At 42.9% G+C, this 23,143-nt stretch overlaps 1 protein-coding gene across 5 annotated transcripts in view; it reads right to left on the reverse strand.

The window, feature by feature from the left end:
* myo18aa (myosin XVIIIAa) overlaps nt 1-23,143 on the reverse strand; it is a 72,627-nt gene that overhangs the window by 19,280 nt on the left and 30,204 nt on the right. For all 5 annotated transcript variants that reach the window (XM_037119980.1, XM_037119982.1, XM_037119981.1 and 2 more), the window contains 20 exons: nt 21,968-22,054; nt 20,286-20,424; nt 18,455-18,614; nt 18,189-18,375; nt 16,593-16,818; nt 16,316-16,425; nt 15,026-15,091; nt 13,375-13,503; nt 7,286-7,429; nt 7,022-7,111; nt 6,759-6,878; nt 5,983-6,097; nt 4,622-4,749; nt 4,061-4,215; nt 3,347-3,470; nt 3,001-3,201; nt 2,750-2,860; nt 1,184-1,288; nt 849-995; nt 606-719 (listed from right to left, as the gene is read on the reverse strand). In XM_037119980.1, coding sequence (XP_036975875.1) covers nt 606-719; nt 849-995; nt 1,184-1,288; nt 2,750-2,860; nt 3,001-3,201; nt 3,347-3,470; nt 4,061-4,215; nt 4,622-4,749; nt 5,983-6,097; nt 6,759-6,878; nt 7,022-7,111; nt 7,286-7,429; nt 13,375-13,503; nt 15,026-15,091; nt 16,316-16,425; nt 16,593-16,818; nt 18,189-18,375; nt 18,455-18,614; nt 20,286-20,424; nt 21,968-22,054 — 2,658 coding nt within the window. The remainder of the gene's footprint in view (nt 1-605; nt 720-848; nt 996-1,183; nt 1,289-2,749; nt 2,861-3,000; nt 3,202-3,346; nt 3,471-4,060; nt 4,216-4,621; nt 4,750-5,982; nt 6,098-6,758; nt 6,879-7,021; nt 7,112-7,285; nt 7,430-13,374; nt 13,504-15,025; nt 15,092-16,315; nt 16,426-16,592; nt 16,819-18,188; nt 18,376-18,454; nt 18,615-20,285; nt 20,425-21,967; nt 22,055-23,143) is intronic.

Below are 23,143 nucleotides of genomic sequence, written 5' to 3' on the forward strand. Positions count from 1 at the left end.
TGCTCTATTATTATTTTTATTCTATTCCAATTTCAAATCTGCTTCAATGAGAGAGGGTTATGAAAGAGTCTCAGTTTAATTCTGATGCCTCTATATGAGCTCCATAAGCAAACGAGACCATCAGCAAAAGGATTTCTGAAGGCTTTCTGAAGTTCACAATCGAGTGCTCATCCATTTAGTGTCATGCAGATGGAAACTTGGTTGTTTCGCGGTCAATGAAACATTTCTGGAGCTTCACGGCAAAACAGCGATGCAGCATTCTGACTGTAGGTGGGGGCTTGTTTTAAAACGTTAAAAACACAACTGGTTTGAATCCCGACTTCATCTCGGTCGGATAAGTCAAAAAAATTACATAATTTCTACGGCGGAGTGCTGAGGATGAATCGAGGAGTCTCGCAGCCTGAGGAAAGTAGCTGGTCTGCAGTCATTTTGATTCACATCCTCCACACTAGAACTGCCAGAACTGACAGAAACGAAAGGTCCTTGTAGCAGCTTTAGATATTTTTATACATTTGACATTTCATCGTGCAGTCCTGTGTTGTTAAATGACATGTTGTGTGCTCAGGCATCATAGCTGAAAGATTTATTTAAAAAAAAAAACTCACCGAAATCTTGTTTTTGGCCACATCCTCCATTTGGATGTGCAGGTCCTCTATTTCAATCTCCATGCCCTTTCGGGCCTTCACTGCCGCAGCACAGGTGAACTCTGACTCCTCCAGCTGTGAGAAACGGGAAGGAAGGAGGAGGTACCAGACAGATTATTAGACAACCTGTGAAAGTGTTATTGAAATGTAGTTTGAAAGCATCATCTCCTGAGACACAGTGAAGCGTTCACTAGAGTGGCATACCTGATTTTTGAGCTGGGCGATCTCCCTCTTGCTGGGGGCGTTACTCTTCAGGTGGTCCAGCATAATCTGTGCATCAGCCAGAAGGACTTTGGTCCTCCTCAGGTCTTTCTTCAGCCTCTTCTCCGTCTCCACATCCCTCTGGCTCACCTGAACGGCAAAGCACCACTGTTTAAGCACATGCTCTGTTTTTCCCCATCCTCCTTCAGAAAAAAGCCGCCACAGCTCTCGAGAGTCAAAAAGGCAGTTTCTTTCCAATCAAAAGAAGTGCCACACACTAAATCGCACACACTTAGCCGCACTGACAGAAACCGGAGGCAAGAGTGATGGAAAAGTACCTGGTCCTGGGTGCTGAGCAGTTTGGACTCCAGCTCTCTTCTCTCGCGCAACACTTTCTGCTTGTCTTCATACTCCTCCTCCAGCTGCACCTCCATCTGTTTCAGCTGCGGGACGCACAAGCAAGCGTGTCAGGATGCACAAGCAGATGATGGGCGATAAACAAAGTCAGACATAACACACCGTGGAACCATCCTGTTCGACATGGCTGCTCTCACACATCAAAGACACACGGATCGCCCCCCCGAGCGGATCTGCCGGCCTCCACGCAGCTTTTCAAAATAAAATATCCTATTCTAGCAAATGTTAGCAGTTTTCTTCACCTATGATACAGATACAAATACAAACATTGCATTTTAATTTGTATCCAGTTTTTTTGTGATTGACATGCATGTACCGTTTTGGAACAATGTATGATTTTAAGGAATATTTAGTGCTTGTTGTTCCTCATACATGATAAGATGATGAACAGCCTCTGCAGGGTTTTTTATCTAGACTTTTTTTCTGATGAATACAGCAAATTTGTATACACACTCCTAAATCCAACATGAACTTGAAATGAGAAATTCAAGAACTAAATATCAAACAAACTAGCTATGCACGAATCTCAAAGTACAATGAACTTTAACACACACTGTGAATATAAATGTTGTTTCTCCTCAGTTCTTTCCTTGACCGGGCCTGAGCAACTAAAGACGGAGAGCTATATAGACCCGGTGTCACCATGCAGTTCTGAGTGATCCGATCACAAGTGGACAGTTCTAGGTACAGGCGTGAACGCCACCGAGACGCACTGAGGACACAAGGAGTGGAAGGAAACCGCAACAGTAGACAGAATGGATTACACTCTGTCTGATTTCCATGTGGTTCGGTGAAATACAAACTATTTGTCCGGGCTCTCTTACCCTGCCAGAGTTTGTATGCTGACTGGAAACCGAAAATAACCAAAACATCCCCAGACTCCCTTATAAATTGTGCTATTTCGAGAGTTGTTGAGTGAGAAGAAAAACTAAGAAAAACTTCACAAACCAGCTCCTGCAAGGTGTAAAATTTGTCAGGCCTTCTTGTAAATCCTTTCCGATAAATTGTTTTTCTGTTCTTGTAAAAAGTGTCAGTCTGCTGTTGGCTTCTGTGCCTAAGATGCATCTTGCACTTGTTGAAACACGCAATTTCAACTTATCACATAATTGATCGCTACATTTATGAATGATGACAACCGTCTGTTGATGTTCAACATGTCAGTAAAAAAAATACAGGAAATGGTAACAAATATAGGCAACTTTCTTTGACGCCCAGAGAGAAAGTCCCCAGACACACTTTTAATATCTCTCGATTTAGTGGCTTGTTGAATTAGGAGAAACTTTATACACTTTGTGAAACTACAACAAATGCTTCACTGTTTGTGCCATCTGGATAATTCGGCAAATGTTATACAGGAAGTTCTCTCTTCCTTAGATTAAAAGTTTTGTTTGTCTGCGATGTTGACGAATGATCACTGAGGACGGATCTTAATAACCAGGTCTGAAAAACTTTGTGCGGATGTAAGAGTGAATATGAGCAGCGCCTACCTTCTTACTGCAGGACCGCCTGATCTCGTCGACCTCTTCATCCTTGCTCTCAATCTCTTTAGAGTGGGTCTGCCGGCGGCTCTCCATCTCCATCTCAAGCCGCAGCTTAGCCTGAATACATGGTGACGAAACAAAAATATAACAGCACGTTAAAAAAAAGGCACAAACAAATTTGAGAGACAGACATACACAATATGATGGTACCTTCGAAGGCAAAAAGTTTTCTTTGAGTTTGCACAATTAAAGTTTACCTGCTCTAGCATCTGGATGGTTCCCGCCTGTTCGTCCAGCTCCTCCTCCTGGTCTTTCACCTTGGCCTCCAGGTCGCGAAGCTGCTTCTTGACCTTTGCAAGAGACGCTTCGTCCTTAGACTCCTGGGAGGACAGATCGTGCAGCTCTGCCTCCAGCTGCTGCACCTTCACATTCACGCTGCACAGTTCGCTCTCCTTGTCCTGCGGGCACAAGAGAAGACAGTCAAGCAGCCGCCCATCTGGACCCAGCCCAGTTATGTCAAACAGGGAGCAGGGAGACCAGACATGTTGTCCCTAAGAGAGGACATCAGAGAACATCTGTGGTACATGCTTTAAAGTAGCTTACCTGAATCTGCTGGCGAAGGTTGAAAACCTCGCCGGTCATTAAGTCTTTGTCTCGAGCCAGCTTCTCCCTCTGGCTCCTTTCTCTTTGTACCTCGGCCTGAGACTGGTTCTGCTCCAGGTCAAACCTGGAACACGCACACACAAGAATACACACACAGATACAAAGCTCAGCAAAATGTTGCTTGAACATAGAAGAGGGACAGTTGAGTGCCACTATGTGCCAGTTTCAAAGAAGGCCAGGCTTCTGTGACTATCTCTATTTCAGCGCTCCCCTGTTCTCCCTTTCCATTAGCCATCAATTTACAATTGGGTTGTAATAATGTGCAAAATGTTTTCTTCAGTTGTCTAGGGCAGAAACACTTATGGTTAGTGAACTTAACAGCTAAGTGTTTCATGCTGTCAGCCCGCTGTAATTCCCTGTTTTTCTCTCTGAAGCGCGGCTGAAAATAATTTCACCCACAGAGCATCTTCAATTAGCCACAAGGGAGAGATCACATTCTGCCACAGCGATAGCTTCTCAAGTGCTTAAAGTCTGAGTCATTTTCTCGGCTAATGCAATTCCACAGATTACAGAACATTTCAGTCACTATTCAAATTAAAGAAAACGTTAGTGTTCTGCCGAGTGGGTCAGAGTGGCCTTTCGGAAGAGAGGGGGAGCAATATGTTCTCTGTGAGAAAAGGACAGACAGGAAAAGGGGAGAGAACTGGAACTGACTTCCTCTGTTTCTTCTCCAGATCGTGGTTGCGGCTCTGCAGGCCCTCCAGGTGGAGCTTGGTGTCCTGCAGCTCCGCCGTCATTTTCTGGCACTTCTTCTTCAGCTGCTGCACAGAGCGCTGCACATCCTCGTTATCTGTCTGCAGATCAGCCAGCTGCAGCGTGCAAACAAACACACGCGCTCTTCTATTATTCTTCTGTGACAGCTCAGTGCATATCATTAGATTTGTATAACTAAGTGTGGCAACCAAACAACTTGATTTAAAAAGTGCAATATGCAAGAATTGGCCACCTTTTTTAACCAATAACTGAGCATCTGGTGGTCATCTTGATACTGACTGTGTCACCCTTTGACGTACAGACTGATCGGGGTTTGCTGGTTAGCCTGCTCACTCCAATTAATATGTCAGCAACATTGTACAAAGATGCTTTGATACCACGTCAGCACTGTCACTTCCTCACACTCTGTTGATAATGTGAGTTCATTTTTGAATGTTTTAAACCAAAATCCTTACACATTGCACCCTTAATGACTCAATATCGTAGGAAAAAGCTTCTTGCCCTTCTCTCCAGATGTCTTTTGGCCTGCTGCTCCGTCTCCAGCTTGTCATCAAACTCCTGCTGCAGTTTCTTTTTGGTGAAGTCCATTTCACGAATGGCTCGGTTGTACTTTATCCGCCACTCGCCGCCTGGAGGAAAAGTGTACAATTCAGAAAAATGCCCGAGTGACATTTGGCTGTCTCCTGCGTCTAATGCAGGCCTGGCACAGCATACAGACGGAAAAGGGCTCAAAAGCTCGGAAAATGATGGATGCTGTGGATTATGGAGTGCACCGTACTGCCTGTGATGGTTATCGCATTCAAGGGCTGAAAAATAATAGAATCTTTCAGGAAATAAAAACTATTTTTAATCAAATCCCGACCTTCTAAGGTCAAAACATTGGACAGGAAACTAGAAAAGGAGGCTTTTGCATTTCAGCTCTAATCTTGGATAAACCTGAGGTAGGGATTCAGAGCACGCCACAATAGTAGTTAGAGAAGGACATGTCTAAGTGGCACTTTCCACAGTTCTTAGCCGGGCCTAATTCTGGAGCTGTCAGAGGCTATCAGAACTATAACAGCGGCCGGGCAGACATTCAGGTTCAGGTTCATTTCCAAGCCTTATCATTTTAGAGGCTGTCCATTTCTCCTCCACACAGCAACACCGGCTCCTCCATCAGTGCTGCTCATTAGCATATATATAGCATAATGACAACTTGCAGGGCCACCGGCTCTGATCCCAACGATTATTTTCTCATTCATCTAAGAATTCTGATATGCTGTGTAATGGCTTGTCTGCTGAGGTGGGTTGAAGGGGGTGTAGGAAAGCAGCGGAAAAAAAAAAGAAAAAAGAAAAAAGAAGTCTTGCGGACAATATGCTCTCAGCGGGGAGCCCTCTTACCCAGCAGGTGGAGACCAATCAGTAACAGGCATTAGTTGTATGCCTGGGAGCGAACATCTTAATCCCCTAGCGGTAAATCCCAAACTTGGAAAATATACTTAATAGCATAATGCAAGATGGGACCGAGTCTCACTGCCATGTCTCCTGCTGAAGCAGTCGAACAAAGCCACTAATTCCCGCAGCCACAATTAGTCTAAGAGAGATTTTTCAAACTGTGCACATAATGCTGGTATGAGCGGTTCAGTAAATTATGCCTCTGACCTGAGCTGACATGCCCATTAGGCAGGCGAAGGCATGCTGCAGCCACATGTCACACAGTACAACTAATGAGGGAATTGAAAACAAATGTTTAGAAATAGTGACGGAGAAAAGAGAAAAGGCATATGCACAAAGTTCCTCAGATTTTGGGCTTAGAATAGGATTCATCGGTTGGATCAGAGCCTGCGTGGCGTCAGTACTAAGTGACAACTGGCTCAACTGACCGGCATCGTCGTCATCGTCCATCTCCCCATTGAGCTCCGATGTTTTCAGGAGCCGAGCTTCCATCACCTCCATCTCCTGTGACTCCAACTGTTTCTTCATGGCATCACTCTTAGCCTGTAATGGAATGGAATGGAATGTAACTTAGTACATTTTACAAGTACTGTTCTTAAAGGGTAATCCCACCACTTTTACATAGAAGTGTGATTACAGGTCTTGTACGACAGCATATGTGGAAAAAATAGTACAAAGCCCCCTGTGGCTCCAGAGGGAGCTGCACTTCATCTCATAAATTGCTTCCAGTGATGTAACTCACTGACATCCATCCCGGATCAGACATTTTCAGCTTAAATCTGTCGCTACACATCACAGCGCCATGCACGCATGCTGGCATGGAACTCGAGATGACGAGATAAATTAATAAGTTATCGCGAGGAAATGATCTTTGCTATCTCAAGATACCGTGATGAATTAACTTGAGATCTCGAGATAGTGGCATTAAACAAAAAAATGAGGTGGTCCATCAAAAAGGGGAATACTTAAACCCTTAATTGGTCGACCAAGGGCTTACAGTGTGTATGTGGTGTATATATAGATGAAGATACATGTATAATTTACTGCATTTTTACTTGAACCTTAAATACTAAAGTAGGCCTCCAGTATGATTTTTGGGGAACTCTTACAACACTGCTTGTCAGTCACATTAGAATCTGAATCTTTTCAAATATTGTGTTGGTACAGTGGGTGTGTCATGTGTTATTAATGTGTTTATATGTGCCTGTAGATCCTTCAGGTCCTTCTCCAGGCGGAGTCTTTCCGAAGTCTCCGTCTCCAGCATCTGGGACGCTGACTCACTGGTGCTTCTCTCATCAGCCAGTTCTGCCAACAAGTCTGCGATCTGGACACAAACACAGAGAGAGAGAGAGAGAAACGCACAAGGTGTTAATGCAAAACTAAAGTCAAATCTTTAACTGAAGTTGAAGCGGGCCACTCCGCCACCGATCTCAAACGGCGTCCTCCCAGCATGCGAGGTAAACCCACCCTGCTTTCCAATCGATCCGTGTTCAGTCTCAGCTCATTTCGCTCCTTCTCCACCCTCTCCAGCTTCGATTTCTGCTGCTGGATCTCCTCCTGGAGCACAGAGCGCAGCAATGTAGGTCACGTGTAACATTACAGGTACAAACTGTGATGTATTAAGTATTACAGGAATTATTAAAAATGAATAACACAAAGTTCCCCTCTCTGCAGAGGCAGACTGAGAGGAATCTATAACGCCCGGTGCACCACACTGAAAGGTCTGCTCACGTCTTTGCTTCGCATCTGATCCTCAGTGAGCTGGACCTTAATGAGGGGCTGGACTGTGGTGAAGAGCTTCCACCATGGCCAGTCCTTCACACCGCGGTTCTTGTTGATGTTTTTCTGGATGCAGCGGATGGCCAGATCCTGAATCTTAAAAACACATACAGGGAAATTGTCACTGCAGAGAAACACGTACAGGAATGCAGAGAGACACACACAGAGAGACACACAGGCAGCAAAAACAGAGATAATAATATATTTATCGTGGCTTCATGTCCATGATGTTAAATTTAATATAAACCAACAGATGGTTTGAATGCAACGCGGATACTTCATCACACGAAGGCAACGTCCAGAGGTCCGTAAAGCAATGCCAGAAAATCACAAACATTTTAATTACTCGCTGGAATAAATGCTTAACAGAGCTCATCCACTGTGACTATATCATCCGCAGCACTGCTAAACAATATTTGAAAAACATTTCACTCCTCATTCTCATGTTTTATTGCCTGTGCATGGGCTACCAGCTATCCCAGGACTTGCCAGCCTCCTCTGGAGAGCTTCTGCAGACTGCGTTCCAAGGCTGGAAGCTAATTTTTGATTAATTAAATCAAACATGTTGGCAGCTAATTCCAAGTATTACACATTTTCCATGCTGCTTATGCATGAGGCTCTCTAGCAGCAGCAGATTACAGGCAAACCCAATTAGAGCAACACAATTCTCAGCATCAGGTACATTTCGCCCTGAAGGTACGCTCTATGACCAATTAGGATTTGTCACACAGTGAAAGCCTTAACGTGGAGCAGAATGCAGCAAATCTCTGACGGAAGATTTAAACAGGTCTCACTTGTCATATTTAGTGGAGAATGAATAGAAAACAAACAAAAGATTAGACTACGTGAAGACCGTGGATAAACATTTTAGGTATTCGCATCACATTACCAGAATGTGACAAGTGGAAACACTGTGGGATGTGAATGAGGGATTGCGTGCCAACATTTAGACTGGAACATGTTTTCCCATTCTTTTCCTCGCATATTAAGTATAAGTGGAGTGAGTTTTTAGTGTGTGTGCATGTATATAAGGACGCAGGCATGTCTGCTTCCATGTAAGATACATACGGTGGACTCAAAATGGTAAAAACACATCATATTGCAATACTTCGGACGGACACTGCGATTGGATTATAATTCATGATTTGTGGGAATGATCTTTTTCTGCATTAGCTATTTTTGGTAAAAGCAGTTACTGAATAACCGGATATATGTCCAGGAAACTTCCAACCAGTTTCTGTCCAACGTCCCTTCAGCAGGCCAAGAAACTGAAGTGAGTGGCTGCAGCTTACATGCCAACTAGCTGCAACTTCTGCAGGTCAGAAAATTACTGTGCATTTTTTAACCATTTTACATTTTCAGCTGGTATGCATAATTTCAGCAGGACAGTCCAACTTCAAGAGACAATTTAATTGCTAATTACTGACAAATGTAACTTCATAATCTAGAACCAAGTGACCTATTTCTTGTTTTAAAGGTTTTTTATTCCTTAACTGCCGATACAGAAGTTGATTGTTAAATTGATGAGAATGTTGCAGACGTTAAGATGATTTTATTTATTAGCTGCTTGATAAAAAAAAACAGCAGAATACTATTATGAAACAATATTGGGCTCATTTTGAACACATTTTGAGGTACTTGTTGTTGTTATTTGGAGGTGATTCCAAGGAAATTTCAAATATGTTATGTTGCTTGTTAAGTACCACCTCACCATAAAACTTTTGGCCCAAAAAAGCATGTTTTCTTACACGTGGATAACAAGATTTGGTGAGGTGAGGGCACCTCTGCAGCACTACAGTACTTCATTACAATGCTTATTTGTCAGACATCTCACCTTCACCATTAAAATTCAGTTTCAATAATATTTTGATGGAGTGGAGCCCTAAAACCAACTGAGAGCTGCAATATCTGATCATCTGATGCTAGGTTTATCCCACTGGAACCAAAGAAAATGTTACTCTGATTACATGAATGGCCGAATCAGGAGCTACTGGTTTGTCATAACGTAACATGATCCTATCAAATTCAATTTAATTTCAGCTACAGTCCTAGCTGTTGCCTTCAAAATTGACAAGGGTTCACACTATACAAAGAAATGTATCTCATATCAATGCAGAGCACATCCACAGCTTCACAGCGGAGGTATTCATGTTTATTCGATATGGAACTATGGGATTGCATGTTCCAAATGAATGAAAATCCCCCGTCTGATAAAAGTGCGTCTTAACATTCAGTGAGCGCTGTTGCAATGAGGGGAAGAGGTTCAAATGAATAGGTATAGTACCTCCAGGTCAAAGCTACCTATATGCACACTGCTTTACATTGATCTCAATGCAAATAACTGAAAAACACATGTAGGGTACCTGAAGGACAAAACTCCCAAAGCGGTGAGTGCCCGCTGAGGCAAAATAACAGACTTTTAAAATGTCAGGTTGTCCCCTTGAGCAGACAGTTGAAAGAGGGGGGAGAAAAAAAAACAAGAGAAATTGTGGCTTTGTCATTTAATGTCACATGGGGCTTGGCACAGCTTCACAAGGGTAAAAAATGCCAGGGAATATCAATCTAGGGAACTTGTGACTTTCTGTCACATCCGTATACATCAACCAGCAAGAGTCTGAGAGGCTTTACCAGAACTCGTCTGCACTGTTCGCATTATCATCTACTGTAACCGCTGCTGAGGACTGGATACTTCAGACAATGCAGAAGGCAACAGAGCCCAATCAATTCTCGTGAAGGGGATGGCAGAGGAAACAGCAAGGGCACAATTGGCTGTTATTATACGCTGATTATTCGAAGAATGAACAGCAACACACTCTGTAAATCTTCTGCACGGAGGGAGTTAGGGAGATGGAAATCACTCACCACAGCCCTGTGTCTGTTTCATTACTCTGGTGTCAACTAATTGAATCAGGAATAACATTTAAAAAAAATAAATAAATAAGGAATGAGATTCAGCTGGAATAAATGCCCCTCAGGTGATCAGATGTGGCTCTACACGTCTCCACATCTTGACATGATGCTGCAGATACTGACCTCATAATGAGAAAAGCTCAGGTTTACATTTTGACAATTTTAAAGATCGCCCTTTGGACATGTTTTAAGAAAAATTCTGTAGTCTGATTAAATCCCTTAATAGTGCATGTAGTCCTTCTCCCTTAATAAAAAACCTGAATATAAAAAAGGTTTTACCGCCTCACAGGCGATGTCTCCTACTTTAGGAGATAAAAAAGTTAATTTTCAGTGTTAGTGCCTTGGTTGGTTTTTCAAGCTGCCGATGACACTGGGCTCTGTACTGTATGTTTAGACATAGCTCAGCCTGAACGGCTTTTCTTTTAATCCAATTATCTTATCAGTGGTCTGTCATCCATTGATATTATCACAAGTTATTTTAATTACACCGTGGTAATGAAAAGAAAAAAGGCCTGGGAATTCATTAATGAGGGGAAATTGTTGCTCAGACATAATCACTTCCATGACTCACCACTATTTTTTTGGGAATGATGGATATAACATGGTGGCCATTTTTCCTCTAACATCAAGCTTAGTTATTTAGAGGAAAAATTACATTCTTCTGTCTTCCGAGGTTGCAAATCGTATAAACACAGAGATTCTGAATGATGCCTAATCATTTCAACGCTTTTTAATTGATCTGTTAGCAATATTAGCATTCATCCACTTTCAAGCTAACATCACCAGTTTCGTCCAGTGTTGTTTCAGTTTCTGATTAATCACGAAGCAATGAAATAACAGTTTGTCAGATTTGCTGTGTTTATAGGCTCTGACTTGTAACACAGCAAAACATAATAATCAGTTTGAGCTTCCAAAGTCAATGAAAAATGGACGCCATATCCATATCTCTAAATATTGGGCTACAGTTAGCAGTAAAATTAGCTTAGCTTAGTTTAGCTCATTGACTGCAAACAGGGCTGGTTGTACCATGGTTGTATTACCATTCACGCAGAACACTGGTATTAATCTTCATTTGACTCTCTGCACAATATTGTTTTTCTAACAATTCTATTTCATAGAATACTATCTATTTGGTGTTTTAAAGAAAAAATGTGCATTTGTGTGCCCTGCTATATATACTTGTTAACTGCTCTACTGAGGATATTTTTTTTTTTTTGCTTTTTTAATAGAACTTATTGATTTTTTAGGGGTAAACTTTGTAAAACAATGTGCACAATCTTGTTTAGATAGCACCGCTACACAGATCCTCCTGCGGCCCTGAGCTGATACATCTATTGGAAGCCGCAGTTCTCATCACTGTCATAATTACACGTTACATCTTACCTTAGCAACCTAAACTGACTTTAAGTGCAATGAAATTACTAGATAAAATAAATATAAGTCTTATCTTTCTATTACAGCTACATTTGCAGGAGATGGGTGATATGTGGGGGCAGAGGGAAAAAAGGGGCCCTCTTCGCTAATGGATTTTGTAATTGCATGGCTGCCAGGCAATTCTGAATAGTTTCTCTCGCTGTTGATTTTCTTCAAGTTCAAGCGGATTATGAAGCACCAAGCTCTTAGCCCTCTTCGCTGTGTGACGACCTTTGAACCTGATAATGAAAATAAACCCCGGCCTCTATTGGTTCCTCATTTTCACCCAGCGTCCATTACTCAGACAGTCAATACGGTCTTATGGTACAAACATTAATAGCAGACGAGGAGTCGCAGTTACATAAAAGGTCATATTGATTTACCTTATTTCAAGGATTTAATTGTTCCAGTGGAATCAAATACAAGTGAACAAGATATTTACTCTCTAACAGCGTGTCATGCTGCTGTGGTGCAGCAGTGGTGTTGACTGTGCTGGTTCATCACTGGCCAGCTGAAGCGGCACATTCACTTAAATAGTAATCACAGAGCTGGAAAGGGACTGCAGGGCTCCATACATCACAAGGGGACATGTATCAGGTCCAGAGAGATGGACCCATCGCACGCCAGGAGAAAAATGGAAGATGGGTGGAGGAGACGGGGAGTGTGAGTCAGCAGCACGTTTGATGAGGCTGCATTTAAGGGGGAACAGTTTGATGAAATGCAACGTAAATGGACGTGTCACCATCAAACATCCCCCTAGACCGCCCCCCCGGAGGGGAGCCGATTGGATGGATTACAGTAGAGGGGGGAGGGAGGGAGGGGTGAGGGCCGATAGATTTAGAGAACACATTTATAATTAGTTGAAGATTTACAGCAGAGTTGGTTAGATCTTCCCCCCGAGTGCAGAGCAAACACGCGATAAAATTAGCTCTGGGAAAGGAACTCGCTGCTGCTGGACGACTCCACGGCAGCGAGGCCTCTTGAACTCACATTCCTCACCTGCTGTTTGCTCGAATAAGAGACAAACAGATCTTGAAACGTGCTTCGTTCTCTTTAGCGAGTATCACATTTTACTTGATTTGCATGAAATGTGTAATAATAAATACTGTATCTCCCTTTTGAACTTGGATGAATACACGCTTTGTGTGTTTAGGATTTGGACTGAGTGTTTACTTAAAGGGGACAGCGCACACCGCAAATCAAAACAACCTATTTGTTCTGTTTCCTGTCGTGCTGTTTATCCATCTAGATTGTTTCAGTGTGAGTTGTAAAGTTCGGGAGAGGTATCTGCTGTAGAGATGTGCTGCCTTCTGTATAAAATAATGGAACTAGATGAAGCGCCACGAAATACATGTGAAAAACTCAACAGCCAGAAATCATGACCCAATTACTCAAGATTATCCGCAGACCTTTGCTGTGAGCACTTTCATGTCAGAGCTTTCCTTTCTTTTCCTTTCTATTATCACCGTAAAAGAAGGAAGTAAGCCATTACTAATACATTTAATGGGCAGTAGACAAGATTGTGTAGTAATTAGTAATTTTGTAGTAATTTTCATGTCTTAGAAATCGCAACCAATTTTTTTTTTTGACAGATGACCCTGATGACACAGACGCTGCTCTCTGTCTTTACATAATCTGACAAAGATATATTGGGTTCTGGGAGGGTTAACTGTCCCTTTAAGACAAAGACGTCCCTCCCGATGTGACCTCTCTCCCACCTTTCTCTTCTTGAAGGCCTGTCGTGCCAGGTAGCCTCTGCAGGAAGCTTGGAACAGGCTCAGGTTCCGCTTGGTCTGCTCATCCCTCTGCTCCTCCAGCTTAGCCAAGGTGCCAGCTCTGAAGAACAACTGGAGCAAAAAAAAAAAAAAAAAGAAGAGACAAACACACACAGAGCAGCAAATTAACTTATTAGCAGAGGATACAATTATTGAGAGATCATGCAATGCTTATTTTAGCCCATTAGATTTAGAGGCAAGCGCTTTAGTGTGAAGCACGAGAGCCTAAAAAAAAAAAACAGGGCTGAGTTAAAAAGTTGCACCGGAGCAGCAAATCAATAAGAAGCAGTGTAATCCATGGACAAGTGAGTGTTATCTAAGTGAGGGAAGTGGTGATTACGTTATTATCTCCGGACAATCAGCCCTGTCTGTATCTAATCTGGGCCAAAGGTAAAACACAGGTAAACAGCCAGCAGAAAGCAGATCACGTCACGGGCTCTCTGCACTTCAGAGGGATTAGTGGGCTGTGAATGCGTGCCGGATATGATGGCAGCGAGCTATTAAAATGGATGGACGATGAAGTATCTCTCCACCCAAGGTCTCTCTTGACAAGTCCCAGCGATTTATTAATTACCAGATCCATATGTGATCGAGCGGCTTCAAGCAAGAGGAATCTGCAAAGCGGTCGGGGAGGTGTGATGCGTTCACTGAGATGAGGGGAGTATTTCTTTCTTTTTTTTTTTTTTTAATGGCTTCATCCGGCTTGAGCAGACGCTGTTTTGTCTCTCATCGTGATCAGATGCATGTAGCGCTTTCCAATATATATATGTAGCGGTGCTTGCTTGCTTTTTTTTTTTTTTTTTTTTTTTGGAACGTTGCTGTCTAATGGCAGATTTCTGTTCCTGTCGAGAGCTGTGTCATTTCCACTGCTATAGGGTTATTCGGGGCTGGTGTAATTGGCATGCAAGTGAGGCAGGTTGCTAGGGAGCCACTGGAATGCTTTGTGAATGGCCAACTGTGCTTGTCTACTTCTGAGCCCATTTCACACTCCAAAGTGTGGCACCATGCTAAACTGCCTCCGAACCCATTCTTGTGTCGTGTGTTTTTTTTAAAAAAGCCGGCCCTGAGCGGCGGCGCACATATCTGGGAGCATAAGTTGCACTGTTTTGTACATTATTGTCTCCTTTGATTTCCTTCTTGGCTGATGGCCACTTTTCCCGGCTGATAGGATTAGACCTCCGTGTGCCAGGCAGTGTTTACTGTGATTACTTTACAACGGTCTCGCTGAAAAACAAAGAGGGCCATCAGTTGCGAGAATTTGCTCCGATGACCCGAAAAAGGAAAGAGGGAGTCGCGGTCACACACTCAGGCAGGGTAGAGACATGCCTCTCGGGTAGCTGCTGGCTAAAAAGAGTGGAGGGAGGGGTAAGGGGCTTGGCGAGCGTCCAAAAAAAAAAAATGATGGCAAAAACAAACCTCAAAGCGGGACAGGTGTAATGAGTCACACTCCTCCCCAGACAGCGAAAAAAAAAGGGATAAAACGAGCCATGTACTGAGCTTCAAGGGGAGGGAAACTGGCGGCGAATCACAGCAAAGGTTTATTCAGTCATTTTTAAAGCTGTTAATTTCTTTGAGATGTTGTGGTAGCACTCACCCTACTCAGACCCATGTGGTAGCTGCTCTTCTCCAAATCCAAGGACTCCAGGAGCTCCTCCACAGCCTGCGTAACGGCACACATGTACACAAACACACACACACACACACACACACACACTTTAGTCTTTCAACGGCTGGATCCGGTGGGAACTTCTACTGACACCGCAACACTTCAGTAGTCCACAGCTCCCCTAAGTTGTCATGCTGAACTAATGGTACAGTGCAGCTTCCTCTCTTCTATCACATCCATTCCCCGGCTGGATATTTCATTTTTTTTGTTTTTGAAAGTAAGTCGCTGAGCACGCGAGAAAGTTTTTGGCTCCCTCTGAACCAATTACAAACTTGTCCCCAAGAATCCACCTGCTCCTGGCTTGTTCCTCGTGACCCCCCCGCCACCCGGTGGTCTCGGCCCTGGACACATAAAGCCTATGCAGAGGTGCACCATTAGCCTGCCTGGAGCCTCTCCCTGCACATCGACCAGCCTCTGCGTACTGTAGGTGTATTATTGCCTCGGCCTCTCCTCTCTACTTGAGCCTCCAACATGAAAGACCACATCTAGATTACACCAGGAGAGGTTTGCCACGAACACTGAGGGGCTTTTGTTTGCCGGTGTTTCCACAGAAACTCAGCGCCCAGCGCAGAGACACAGGGGAAAAGAGCTTTTCTCTTTCTTAACCCCATTCTTTCAGTCTCTCTCTCTCTCTCTCTCTCTCTCCCTCCCTCATTCCTCCCCAGAAACAAACTTCTGTGTTTTTTTTTCTTCTCTCCACTACACTTCAACCGTTTCCTGTCTCGCAGAGGACCAGTGCACTAATGCACAACACGTCCTCACTGATAGTTAACTTTTAAGAATAAAACTTTCTCCTCAAGGTTTCTCGTTTCTACGATCATTGTTCATAAATTAAAAAACAAAGCTCTGAAGAGGGTAACACACCCGCACTGTCAAATTAACAGGGAAAAAAACCTTGGCAGGCTTGTCTGCTATTTCGGCATTACAAAAGATGATAAGCACATCCACTCGGATGGTTATTTGTAGCTTTGAATGCAGTAAAGAACATCCCCAGCCACGTTAATGCTCTGCCTCTTTACCAGGCATGATACTGATAAGGTTAAGTTGATTAGATCATTACAATGGCCCTGATGAATGAGGGTTTACTTCTCCGTCAGTTGGCTGCTGACAAATCAGGGGCAGATGTAATGAAGCTGCCTCCTCACAACATTAATCTTGGCCGTGCTCGGGCACAGGCGGAGCTGCACCTCCGCATTCCTCTCTCGCTGATTGACTTACTCTCTTCTCGTCCTTCACAATGTAATTCCTCCCGTGCTTCTTGGTGAGGTGCGGCGCCAGCACATCAAAGCGTCGTCGGAACTCAGAGAACACCATGTGATCGGGGTAACCTGTGAAGGTCGGCGTTGGATAAAAGCATTATGTTCTGGGAATGTTCCAAGAGTGTAATAGATATTTTGGGAAGAAGAAAATAGATTTTGGTGAGATTTCTTTCTGGACAAGGAGGTCTGTGTCCCTATTGCCTGTCCTCAGTCTTTGATTTAAGCAGCTGCCTCACCTTGCCTGTAGATCCGGAGAGCGTCAAGCAGCTTGGAGCCACGCAGCTGAGCACGGAGCAAGGCTACATCCAGCTGCATTAAGCAGGGATCTCCAGTCTCCCCCTGGGCCTCACACTCCCCCCCTTTGAACAGGGATCCACTCAGAGCCTTGAGGGCATCCGCCTTGGGCAATATGCAGTGAACAAAGTGAATCCTGGACCTCCGCACCATATCAAGGAGGGCATCCTGGAAAAAGACAGAGCACGCTAAGGGACTCTGGTAGGCAACAGGCCAGCACCAAGTATAATATCTTTCACTATATGCAATAGGTAGCATTACTTATTTACTTTAAGGAAAGATATCATGGTCATTTTCAGGGTTCATAATATTATCCTGGGTTACTACAAGAGTGGATTTACATGCTTTAGTGCTCAAAACAAACATCCATTTTCTCACACTGTAAGAAAATACTGTCAACAGACCAAAGAAATATATTTTCATCATGTTTTTAGGGATTAAATGTAAAATGAATCAGGCTATGAATGATACACGAACTAACCCCTCAGTAAAAAACCTTCAGAATATAGATAGGGATAGAAAAAAAAAAGTTTGGTATGTGTGAGCATTACCAAGTTTTCTAAAATTTTATGTTGAAATATGCAAATGAGACTTATCTATTTAAAAAGTCCAGAATAGATATCTGAACAAAAATAAATCACAAAATATATATAATTTTGGACCTTTCTGGACTGAAAGAAGACGTGTTATGGGAGCAAAATCGCACCAGATCTCAAAGTTTCTGCAGCGTCTCCCTAAAATACACCGTCTTAATTCTGTATGATGCTGCTACCTCTATGACAACACCGGGGGAAAGTTAATAAAACACTATTATATCTATGTTTTGGTGTATGTGCTCCCTCATACTATATTCAGTAAAAGCTTAATGTGGATCTTCCAGTTTTTTACCAATTTGTGTTTTCATGTTGATTTTATATCCCTTCTCTTCCAAGGTTGTGTTCCGCTGCAAGAGAGAATTCATTATTTTATTTTGTCCGTTGCTACTACTATTTTTTTTAAGCATCCGTTTTTTGGGAGCAACCAGCCCCCCTTTATTTGTAGGAATTTTAAATCCACGCCTCACAGTTAATCCCCTGACCATATCTCGATTATTGATTGGTCAGAACAATTCCAATGCGCATAAATTGTAGAAGGCGAGAATTTTTTTTTAAACGGCACAGCGTTGGACTTGAAAAGCATCGGCTGTTAACGTAATCCAGGGGTTTGCAGAGTCGAGTAACAGCGTTTTTGGTCAGGTAGCCGAGGTTGGAGGCAACATAGCTGCAGAACGGAACTCACAGCACATTTACGCCAGGCCTGATATCATGTTCAAATCCATCTCTGGCAGTCATTTTGTCCGTTTTCCTTAAATGTGCATTAAGCAATTGTGCCCAAGCACACCACACTACAATTCCAGAACTGTTAGCCTTGATATACTCATCACATCAACCTGTCAAGTTCCCCAGGAACCTGTTGGCAAACCAAACAGGAACCAGAACAGGATACTGGGATGTTGATTCGCAGTGTGACTGGCAGTTAGTTCCATCCTCTCCTCTCACCACTTGAAGCTTTATCTGGATGCACAACGACTTCTTCTTGATAGCGGCCACCCCCGTGGTGAAGGTCTTCCTCATGCTCGTGGCCCGTCGCAGCGACAGCTGGGAAACACCCTCGAGGCCTGCGATGGAACCGGACAGAACGTTGGTTCCGCCCGGTCGGCCCATGAACATTGAGCTGATGATCTTCCTGTAAGAGACACGCTGCGTCAGTCTCAAATTTCATGCCACAATCACCCTAAGATAGACTCTTCCTGTGTGATTCTTACTTTTGGGATTCCTGCAGGAGGTAAGTAGCGTTGATGGAGGCAGGATTCTGCTTGGCGTAGTTGAGCCATCCGCAGGCGTCATACTCCACCCAGTCAGTCCCGTGACTGTGGCCCAGCAGGAAGTGTTTATCCTTCTCACTCTTCAAGAGGAAAGTGTGACCTGGTTCAGATACAGGAGGCAGTGTGAGATTCCCTGGCTCATTATAATTGCAGACTGACAACAAATATGAGCAGTCTTCTTCGGGGAATGGGGTAATATTTACACAGGCTGCATGAAGGCTGATTCATCTCTTCATATGTACAGTCACAAAAGCTTCATAAACTTTAAAGGTACAGTGATAATAAAAGGCAACCTGTTCCCAGCCCAGTTGTTAATGGCTCCGCTTGCCATGTCCACGCAGATTTAGTGCAAGATGTTTAAAACCATCGCACTGTGCTTGCATACATTTATTCATGAATTTATTTTTTATTGTGCAGCTCAAACACAAACGCTGCCATTTGACACACTGTGCCAGATTGTACCTTCAAGCTAATTCACATCAATAATCAAATGGCAGGTCAAAGTGAAGAAACAGCACAATAAGAGACGTCACTGAGAAAAAAACAACCGCACTCTTTTCTGATCAATCACTTTTTTTTCCAGCTCGACAGCCAAGTGAAATGTGGACTCTTTGACTTTCTGACCCCCACCTTACTGAATATTAACTGTGGCACATAAAGCAGCCTTATGTAGCTACGTAACCTCAGTGAGAGGGTCAGATCACAGCGTTACGTACGTGTTTACTTCATTACATGACGCATCATGTTGTGCACAAACCAGTGAAGCTGTTATTGTGGAAGGCTACAATGACACTGTGGCTGCTTTTCCCTTCTTTTAGTTCTGTTGAAATAAATGTTAAAAAACAGTAACCTTGGCAAGTAACAGTTGTCGAGGTTACCAACAATATACATGTGAAGTACTTTTGTTACACTGGTTCATCTGTCAGATAGTGCTTTGTGCACAGGCTAGATATGAGGAGATCATTCTCAATGATACAACATAGTCGACAATGGCAGAAAAACAAGAGTCAAAAATATGTTTTTTGGATGGTACTCTGTAGAGCGCCCTATCCCCAACCCTAGCCCTCTTTTGTGCTCACTCATATAGCAGCCATCAAAGTGTTATTAAACTTTATTTGTCATCATGATCCATGCATCATCGCCTTGAGAAATGAATGTAAATGTCGCCCTACACGCACTCACTCGCAATGTTGAAAAGAAAGTGAGATACAAATCTGCGATCCGTCCCTTTATTTGGATCCCCACCAAAAGTTAATGGGGTCGATTGTGGATTCTCTGACCCGTTCTCCATCCAGGTACTGTGGAAATCAGTTGATTGGCTTTTGTACAATCCTGCTCGCGAACCGACGGAAAGACGGACACGGTTGAAAAAAAACAGAAAAATGTGATAACTGCCAAAAAGAGAGAGTCAAAAAGGATTCTGCTCTCACAAATTGCACATCGTTTTTCTTCAATAATTCAATAGTTATGATTATTTCAACAATACAAGCATGTTTGTTTACATCCTTTTTATTGGTTTGGCAACATCATCAATATTAACGTGATGTCAAGTATATTTGTATTTTAATATTCATGTTGGGAGTTTTTTAGTTTTTTTTTTTCAAAAGATACACTGACATTTTCTAAAAAGGACTTTTCAGTCTGTTTCTTTAAACGTTATGTTACAATGGGGGTCAAGTGGAAAAGCTTGTCGTGTGTGTGTGTGTGTGTGTGTGTGTGTGTGTGTGTGTGTGTGTGTGTGTGTGTGTGTGTGTGTTTGTCCTCCCCTTGCCTTTACTCTCTCCCTCAGCAGGTCCGTAGTAGCTGAAGAGACGTCCCAACAGAGTTTCCTCTGATCCCCCTGGTTGCAGCGCTTCCTCCTCCATCAGCCACAACAGGCCTCGCGCCTCATCTGTTCGCACTGTCCGTACCTGTCACACACACAGAGAGGTCATAGGTCCTATATATCTGCCTCTGAAAAGACTGCCTTTTACCATTATTGCACCATACATGAGTAACAAGCCCCAAGGACGTTCAGCTTTAGCTATTTAGTGGGAACACGTTGATGAATCAGATGATATTTCAGCCTTTATTTGTTATCCACCTCCTGGGTACAGGGAGAAAAACACATATTGCTACTTACATAAAAGATTATGAAAAGTATCTTGAGTGCTGGCCTATATAGTCAGTGTTCCCTTAAAACAGTGTGCTGTACAATATGTTTTCCCCAGTCTGAGCCGGTTGTCACAGGGCCTGACAGTAATACAGGCGTCAGGAATTAAAGTTTCAAAAGCATTTTAGGTCTGTGCACCCTCCAGCAGTTGCTGCGATAATGGCATCATCAATTAGGCTTTTCTCGTCTAATCGAAATGGAAACAAAAAGCAGTTCATGAATACGGAAAGTGGCGGGGGATAAGGGATTAAAAAGTAATACAATTAGTGACACAATTAGTGAGAAAATGGAGACGAAAATAAAACCCTCTCCAGCGCTGGTGAACATAGAGTAAGTACACGCGGGGAGGGTTTTCTGCAGCTTTCAAACAGGTAAACGTGACTTTCCTGGGATTTACTTGAGCACAGTTCAAGATTGAAAAGTTCCCCAGAGTCCTGGGTTCGAATAATGCACTTTTTATCAACAGACATCTGGAATAAGCCACTTTTGTTTTTGTGGACGACAATGAGCTCCACACAGAGGTAGGCAGCTCGGCTAGCATGGCTGATGCCTGAATCCACCCTGGGAGCACAAAACCCCCGAAAACAGTTTTTCCAAGCTATCAGGAAGTTACACTGGAGACATCCTTATCAGCAGTGCACACTACACTGCCTTCAAATGCAACACAGAGTATCAGTTTGGAGGAGACGTACGGCAACCAAGGCGACCGAAGCTTGTTTGTGATAGCGGACATCAGAGCTCCAGCAGGAGAAAAGAAATACGTGAGAGAAGAAACATCCATCTTTGATCAAAATGCAGCAAATCTTCAGAGCTGACTTTAGAAATGACTTTGAAGAATCAGTGTTTTCTTTCCCCTTTGGTTTTTTTAGTGTGATGTACTACAGTTCACCGTTTCCGATGACATTCCCATTAGAGCGTGGACCCTTTGGAAAGTAAAGCACTCAAACCAAACACATTTGAATTATACCAAAGTGATCTATGACTCTGAACTCCACCATTTATGTTTCCATGGTGCGGTTCACGGGGCTGCAAAGGCCACACATCGATTTTCTTTCTTGAAGTCAATTCTCTAACCTTTCTTTCCCTGCTGCTTCTCTCTCTCTCTCTCTCTCTCTCTCTCTAAACACCTTTCAATATTCAAAAAAGAAACCCCCCCAAGACAAAACATGATATTCACTGTCGTGAGAATAGATCATAAGATGGATTCAAGCTATGACACAAACACCAGATTTGTGCGTGAAACTATGAAGACACTCGAGACAGAAATGAAGACATCAGACACATTAAAACATCGAACTTACCAGGGCTTGGCTGGAGGCTTGGTCGACCACTGCAACAGATAGAGATGTGCTGGGCTCTGAGTCATCTAAAGCGAGCTCTATGTTCTCCTGAGGGAAGACAAGCAGATGGACAGACTCTTTTATGACTTGTGAGGATGCTAAATCAAAGAAAAACACAACAAATGTCCAGTGGTGTTTTTTTGGAGAGGAAAGGAAAAAAAAGAACAAACAAATCTGCCTAATTTACATTTGGAATCAGATATTTACAAGCCATTTAGTGATTTAGCGGGTTTAAAATGCTAACTTTGTATTGACACAGATTGTTTTATAAAGAGCGGCCTGATATTCATGAAACAGTAGATAAAAAGGAATAAAACAGCTCTTTCAGTGTGCAGTTAGAGACTGCTCATGCTTTTTAATTTTGTCCTCTCCTTTAGTTTTCTTCCACGCCAACGGAAGCTCCTCTTTCCCACAGAAAAGACTGCTCCTTAAACGCCTCATCACTATGTCAAACATTAATTCTTGCATTGCAGCTCGTTTGGTGTGTTAGATTTGATTTAGCATGCATTTGATTTGGCTCAGGCATGTGTGGGCTGACCAATCAGAGCAGACTGGGTATTTTGAAGGCGGGGACTTAAAGAGACAGGAGCTCAAAGAGAGCATTTGAGACAACATGAGAACACTGATGTGTTTTTTGAGTATTAAGGCTTCAATACTTATTCTAGTAGTAACTGAATATTAGCATAATGTCTTCTTTAATACAGACAAATTCTATGCATGCTTAGTTTTGTGAGCTTGTATTATTCTATTTTCTTTTTATCATCTTTGTGATTCTTTCTTTCAGAAAAGGCTAATCTCATTTTATCTTATCTTCAGAACACTGGACACTGAATCCAGGAGTCTATGGAAACACAGTTTGACCACAAAAGCCTGTTTTCTGTTGTAGTTCATGTCCCTTAAAAAAAAAAAAAATCCATGGTTTTAGAGAGTACTGTCAGATTACCGAGGTGCTGTGGAGACAGCATGACTGGACACTGCTGACTGGTCCCACACAACCCTTATCCCTGAGCCCTGAGACATAGCTGATTAATCCTTTCATCTATAAGATGTCAAAAAATTGTGAAAAATAACCAACATCATTTTCAAGGGCCCAAGTGAACTATTAATGGAATAGCTGATGAACATAAAATCAATCTG

The sequence above is a fragment of the Acanthopagrus latus genome, chromosome 13 (assembly GCF_904848185.1).
Source record: "Acanthopagrus latus isolate v.2019 chromosome 13, fAcaLat1.1, whole genome shotgun sequence".
In the NCBI taxonomy this organism is placed as follows: domain Eukaryota; kingdom Metazoa; phylum Chordata; class Actinopteri; order Spariformes; family Sparidae; genus Acanthopagrus; species Acanthopagrus latus.